Source organism: Antrostomus carolinensis, unplaced genomic scaffold, assembly GCF_000700745.2.
Source record: "Antrostomus carolinensis isolate BGI_N321 unplaced genomic scaffold, ASM70074v2 scaffold6883, whole genome shotgun sequence".
Lineage (NCBI taxonomy): Eukaryota > Metazoa > Chordata > Aves > Caprimulgiformes > Caprimulgidae > Antrostomus > Antrostomus carolinensis.
The window spans coordinates 68,755-76,055 of record NW_010303108.1 but is presented as its reverse complement, the minus strand read 5'-3'; the positions used below and the strand labels follow the sequence as shown (position 1 = coordinate 76,055).

Genomic DNA, 7,301 nt, shown 5'->3' with positions numbered 1-7,301 from the left:
ATAACTATTAAGGTCAAGAAAAGCCCTGAGCACTTAAAGGGCAGAATTTCCTCTTTAGGCAGCACCACCTTATCACTGACAGGTATCATAAGCAACAAATGACCGTTGAAGCTGAATTTGGAATCTCTAAGATACACACCACATTGATGGGTAGCACAGACATTCCTCCAGCTAGAAGTTAGATTAGGGTGGGAGGAAAGGTAGCAATGAGATCAGTAACAGTGTCTTCTCATAACCCATGAGAGGACAGCACACATAAAATCACTGTCCAGAAAATGAATAGATGTATGTGAAATGAGAACACTTTAAAATGGACTGAAATCAAAGTCACGGACAACTTCCATTATTATTTGCAATTGGTGGGAAAGCATCTCGCTCCCAATAGGATAGGGAGGTTTCTTTGTTTAAGGCCAGGCTGGATGAGGCTTTGAGCAACCTGGTCTAGTGGAAGGTGTCCCTGCTGATGGCAGGGGGGTTGGAACTAGATGATATTTAAGGTCCCTTCCAACTCAAACCATTCTATGATTCTATGATTCAACCGCATTTGAGTAACTAACAAAAGAAGAAAGCACAAATACTAGAGAGAGAATTGTTCTTACATGCTTCCTAATCAAAGGAGAGAGGCTGCTTAACAGTTACTCACTGGAGATAGCGATTCAGCTCTTGCTGGCTGCAACGAGACCAGTGGAAGCGATGAAAGGCGGCTTGCACGAGGGGGGCCATGATGCTCCCCAGACGGACTTCGTCCCCACATCTGTTCCCTTGGCCGTCGTGCTCCATGCCTAAACTGCCCCACAGAGAAGAGAGCCAGCAGGGTTACATCACAGGTGAACTCTGAGTGCCCAAGTGACACCCCAAATGTCTGAGTGCCCAAGTGACATCCCAATATATCACTAGTGGTTGATTACAACAAGGTTCTTACGTCCCATGACCTTTGTCCATATCAGCAAAGTAATGAGAAGTGAGACAGGGTGAGACTGAAGCTGAAGAGCTGGTCTGGAGTCACTCCCACACAGAAGTATTGACCCCTGAGAGTACTTTCATGTGATTAGCTTAATCCACTTTCAATATAGACTAAAAATGCCTTCTTTGGACTTCTGTGCACACCCACATTTGTGAATTACTGCAGATAAATGAATCAGTTTTTGGATTAAAGATCTATTGCACCCTCCAGGAGTATTAACAGAAATTTATTCATACTCCAATCTGGAGCTATTCAGGAGTTTATCTAATTTTTAAAAAACTACACCTTAGCTTAATTTGAAGTAATTTGCAATTGTAGACAAGTCCTTTGCATGGAAAATAAAAGATGCCACACTGATGCTAGTTTAGACTAGCTGCTGCTATTGCCCAGTAGCAATTCTCCATTGTTTAGATGTGAAACAGCCTGGAAAGAGTTGGGTGCTTTCTAGAAAATTACCCCAAGTTACAGATACTTTAGATTTTATTTTTTGACTAACATGGGCAATATCTATCCAGAACTTAAACCAAATTAACAGATTGGGGCTGAATGTGATTTGAGGGATTACAAACATTCTTCAGCAGTATCTCTTTTAAAGCTCACTGTATATTCTTTTTAATCCTAATTAAAAAATTCTGGAATTAAATACCATCTGGGTATCAATTCTATGTCCCTGGCTAATTAAGATACATTTACAGTGAGATTCAATAAACTTTAGCATTTTTTTGTTTAAAGCCCTTAATAATTCTGATACAACAAAGAGAAAAGGGCCTGAAGGCATTCTTAGGGAAAACAGAATAGATTGAAACTGTTCAGAAAAAGCCTTCTGGGAACTGTTGTTCTACCAAAGAGAAAATGGGAAATCAGTGGGTGTTCTCTGCAAACAGGGAAACTAAAATGCTCTGGGAGAAACCAAAGCTCTGACAACTGCTGCCTGGTCACTGGCTCTAATCACATCAATAAGTAAAATGATTGTGTTTTTTATATGAAATATCTAGAACAGTTGTAGCCTCAGTGCTTGGCACCCCGTTTCTATACAGTGTTGTATCCTTTACCAGCAGTAACATATGTAGATGATGGGCTTATTTAATATGGATTGTTTTCAAGAATCATGTATTCCACTGACTCAATGAATTCATATTTCAGCATTATAAGTACTTTACATTTCCACCAGGAGACTATAATACATCATTCAATCTACTCTCAAAGCAGCCCTGGAAACTATTTTGGTATTAGTTCCTTTTTCCATTTGAAAATACCAAAATACAAAGCTTATTTAAGACTGTAAAGAAAGCCTTGAGAGAGCTGAGATCTGAAGCCAAGGCTAGCCCTGAATATTGTTTCTTAACATAAACTGCATCTTTCCAATGTCATCGATATTTGTCAGCATCAATGACATTATAAGGTCAGACACAGAACGTCCACACTGCTACTCACACATGTCCAGTTTCATGAGCCACCACAAATGCTGATGAAAAGCCATCCTCATGGTTGAGAGTGCAGCTTCGAACAGGATGACACATTCCAGTGACTGGAGCATAGCCTGTGAGAAATACCCGGTGTTGCAGAAAATGAACAAGTATGGAAAGGTGATGTGGTAAGAAGCTCTAGGACAAGCATCTGTCTTCTCTTGTAACACAAACATAGTTGAAGTGGTCCTCTCAGGAGACTTCTGCTCCTGAACATTTAATAATGTGCTCCCTCGTCTACAAAACAGCTGAAACCAGACTGTTGAATGAATTAAAACTATGTTCCTGGCTCATCAAAAAACACATTGTCACCTCTGCAACCATCCTGCAACTGCCTTCTCCAAGCGCATGAGGCAACAGGGGAAAGGACACCGTGTGCTGCTGTGTCACAGCTCACAAGGAGCTCTGTGCAGTTCCAGCCCTCAGGGAACATGTGAGCAAAAGCCCAGCCCTGTGCTGACAGCAAATCTGGACAACCCAAAAGAAATGGAAAAACTCTGAGATTCATCCCCTCCCGTGAACAAATCTGATCTCACAGGAGGCAGAGTCCTGCAAAAAGGAAAAAGTGGACAGTACTTGGCCTTCCCATTCTACACCTCGCTGTTACAATATTTCTTGGCAGTCCTGCTGGAACATGGCAACAGCTTTGGAGACTTTTTAAACACAAAATCAGTTCTTTAATCTTTGGGCATTTTCAGGGCTGTTTACATAGGGATCCCATTTGCTTGGCTTCAGCAAGAGCAAAGAAATGATCCAATAAACAACCCCACCAGTAAGAAGAGGTAAAATAATAAGTGAAACAGTTACAACTGAAAATGGCTGTGTGCAGAGGTCCTGGGGAGAGAAAACATTGACCAAAACTAAGCAAAAGATAGATAAACAACTCAACTTTGCACCACTACCCTTGCTAAGTGCTAAACACAAATGCTGCTCAGAAGTCTTGACATTTACAAAACAAAACCTGATGAACTTCTTACCTTGCATGCCAGATGGACCAAAATCCTGCCTTGTGAGAAAGATAGCATGGTCGTGATATTCTGCGTGCCCAGTGTCAGGTTTCTGTTGCAAATAGGCCCAGCGACACACATTTTCCAGACTTTGTGAAGGGTTTCCAATCTCTATCAGACTCATGGACTGCACATGCCCAGGAAAAAAAAGACACCAATAGTTATTTATTAAAAGCCTGGGTCATTTTTTTCCCCAACTTGTTCAGGCACTTGACTAAACATCTCATTTCTATTAAAAGTCTGTTCTTAATGAAGAGATAATTACACTTCAGAAACACTTTTTACTGGATGAAGAAAGTAAGAATATAGCTAAAGTTAGAATAAATATAGCAGTTAGAATAAATGCAATTTCTGCATTTAATGAAGTTCAAGATCTAACAAAATAAAAATATGTAACAGAAGAAAAATATGCATCTTTTAATGAACAAACTGATATTGTATTGTACACTGTGTGTTATTATTTCTATGCCACCCTGGCACCAGCTTGCACCACCACTTCCAGTCTGGATACACAGCTTCTGATGGAGCCCGTGGCCCTATTGGAACTGCAGCAGCTCTTGGCCAGTGGAGAGTAACCCAGCGTGGGAAGGGTAACACCTCATGGCCAAGGGGAGCAAATGGCAGCAAGAGCAGACAGCCAGCACCCTGCCCTGGTTCATCATCACTTTTGTCGTGAAACCAAGCTGTTAGTTAGGGCTGTTTTGTCAGACCTTTGAACACTACTGGATGACCTAGGAAGTGTAAAAACTGAGCGTGCTGTTTTCAGCTGTGTACTGTCAGAAATGGACTTTCCCAATGACTGTCTTTTAAAGTGAATTTTTATTAACTCATTCCACATCTGAAGATCATTCAGAAGCCAGCACACCTAACTTCCCACTGTGGTACACCATTTTCTCTATGAACCACACATTACATGGGTTGTGTGTCAACATGGCTTAGCCAACTCAAATGAGCTAACGTGCTAGAAGATGTGCAAAGGACAACTCTTTTGTACAAGAAAGATATTTTAAAATCCAACTATTACATCTGCCTTTTTTTTATATAGTACTTTCTTAAGAATTCCCAGCTAATTCTACTTAATACTGTGCATTGCTAAGACTTAGGAAAGCTTATTGCATGTGGGATGCTATAAAATGTATGACTAATTGACCCATCCCAGGCCTTCCAGGATTTGTAAGAACTACATATGTGAATCCTGGCTTTTCATTTGCAAAAAATATATTACCATGACAACACTGTAATCATAACACAAACCACTACAATTTAGATGCTATACTGTACTGTAAGCATTTGTCATTCCAAAATACTTAATGTAGAGCAAAACCTATCCTGGGCCAAAAATAAAGAGAGAAGTACTATAGTTCGTGTTTCAATACTGATGTATTTGACATAACCTCTAGTTGAGTGCATGATGGAGTACATAGGGTATTGACTACATGAAAAAGAAAATCCTCAAAGGGTTGGGGAAGAACAACTGGAACTGATAAATGAAGAGTCTGCCAAACTGAGGACTGATTTTGGCAAAATTGGGATATTAAAATTCTGCAAATGTTCAGAAAAACAAATTAATAAACCAAATAGAGGCACAGTTTGGATTCTGATACTGCTGTGGAATGAAAAAGTTGTAATATAATCCTGCACTAGATCATACTGTTTCCAGTCATAATTCCCTTGGAAATTGAACTCACAACTGTATTAAAATGGTGGGACCCTTGTGGTGCCATTATTGTATCTTCATATATTTATAAGAACAAACTTAAACAAATTTTGATTTACTATAACAGAGTAAATCCTGGGTCTTCAAGCAAAAATCCTCTTCAGTTAAACAAGGCTTGACCATTGTTGAAAACTTTAATAACTTCCATCAGTGGTAAAATAAAAACAAATAAACAAACAATCGACTTCATCTCCACCTTGTTCTCATTTCTCCAGTGCTTCACAAGAGAAATCAATCCTTTCAAGGAGCTTAGTGAGAAGTCTTACTGCTAGATTCAAAAAGCAAAGAATATTGTAAAATGAAGTTGAAAAATCTCAGATTGTGTATCATTTACTAATATTTCTGTGTCTCATAATGACCTCCTTCTGTACATTTTACCAAATAAAAATCAGCACATTTTATAAGATGCATCGATCAGAAAACAAAAAAAAAACCAACCCAATGCACTATCAACATATCCTTTGTTTAAGGGAATCCAAATATTTGCAAAGAAATCTCTGTAAACAAGCACAGAATATGTAAACCCCAATAAATTCTAAATAACTGTTGTTTTATAGCTTTCCTCTGTCATATGTCACCTCTTCCCTATCCCCTAAACTGAAACGTTTGCAGCGGACCCCAGCACAGAAGCAAAAGACCAGTCTGTGAATGAACTAACACAGCAGTTTGCAGCACTTCTCTGACAAGCATCGAGTCTGCCAGAGACCAGGCTCAGGCACTGTGTTGGCATCTGGCATGAGCTGACAACCGTTTTCACTGTACACCTAAGTCCACTCTGAGAGCAAAACCACTAGTTCAATCCAAGAGCATCTCAAAGGCTATTTATCAAAACAGAGTTTGTCTTCCAGCAAACAAAAGAAGAACCAACTGGTTAATGTGGAACATTGTGGGGGTTTTTGCACCCAATGCAATGGGGAAAATGAAGAAAATCCCTTTGGCATAGGAGAAGAAACTGTGAACACACAAGTCTATAAAACATATTTCATCTGACAGCCTGACTTCTTTGCCCATGACACAATTCTACATCAGAAACGTGGCACATGTGAAACTGAACCTTACTGCTCTTTAAGTTGGGAAATGAGGTATCCAGAAGGAAGCCAATTATTTTAAGAGTCCATGTGCTAGAGATATAAATAGCAAGTCAAGGCCTTGTGTCAGTGAGGAGGACTTCCAAAGAGTAAGAGGAAAAACCAATCTACCTGCTGAGTACACAAATCACCTGTCCACTAATCTCTTGTCTTTCTTCACTGTAACGCAGCAGCCTGAAAAGAGAAATCCTCTTGATTCCTAGCAAATTTTCATATGAATTCCCACTCTCTGCAATTTGTCAAGGACTTCCAAATCAGAAAGGCTCCAACAGTACTAACAGAGAATACTGCATGGCCAGGGAACCACCAGTCTGGGGTCTGAGTCAACCTCACCATGCTACACAACTGCAATGGTTCAGACCAAAGAACCACGTAAGCCATGGTCCTCTCCTGTAGTAGAGGCAATGGGATGCTCAGGAAAGGGAATTAGAGGAGTGCAAGTATAGCATAGTATTTGTCTCCAAATAACCTGCTCCAAGGCTCCAGTGGTCTTCTGATCAGAGATTTCCTGAGCCAGACATGTCTTTATATTGCATTTTATTCACTTTTTGAGCTGTCTCACCTTTAAATGTTGCTGTTCTGCAAGAAAGGAGCTTAGGAAATCATGGGACCAGGCACAACTTGTTACTAGACAGGGCAGATGTAATATGTTTTGGAAGGATATTGTCCAAAAATTTACTCCTGTAGAGATATCAGATAACACTTGATAATATTTTCTGTTGGAAGTCAATGGGGAGCTTTCATCAGACTCGGAAAAGGCCAGTTCCCTATTAAATGGACAAAGCAAAAGGAGAAAGAGGAAAACAGATGAACCGTACACAGTAATATGGACTATAAGTAAAGTTAAAATCCCTCTTTGTCAGACATCAAACAGAGAAAGTTTGGGGACTAGGAGGCTGCATATGGAGAAGAGGTGTAGGTGTTACTGTTGGCCAGCAAAGGGCCCACACTGCCAGGAACATGCAGGTCCTGCAGCTGGCTAGGAGCTCAGACCTGGCTGGGAAGGATCTCTTTCCAAACAGGACAGCAGGCCTGTGGAGAGCATTACTCAGCTGATCA

The 7,301-nt window shown here is 40.2% G+C and overlaps 1 protein-coding gene across 1 annotated transcript in view; it reads right to left on the bottom strand.

Moving 5' to 3' along the window:
* Positions 1-7,301, bottom strand: part of LOC104521859 (A disintegrin and metalloproteinase with thrombospondin motifs 2) — a gene marked incomplete at its 3' end in the record, with an annotated part of 42,380 nt that overhangs the window by 12,193 nt on the left and 22,886 nt on the right. The window contains exons 4-6 of the mRNA XM_029084016.1: positions 3,408-3,564; positions 2,399-2,504; positions 644-787 (exon numbers count right to left, since the gene is read on the bottom strand). Coding sequence (XP_028939849.1) covers positions 644-787; positions 2,399-2,504; positions 3,408-3,564 — 407 coding nt within the window. The remainder of the gene's footprint in view (positions 1-643; positions 788-2,398; positions 2,505-3,407; positions 3,565-7,301) is intronic.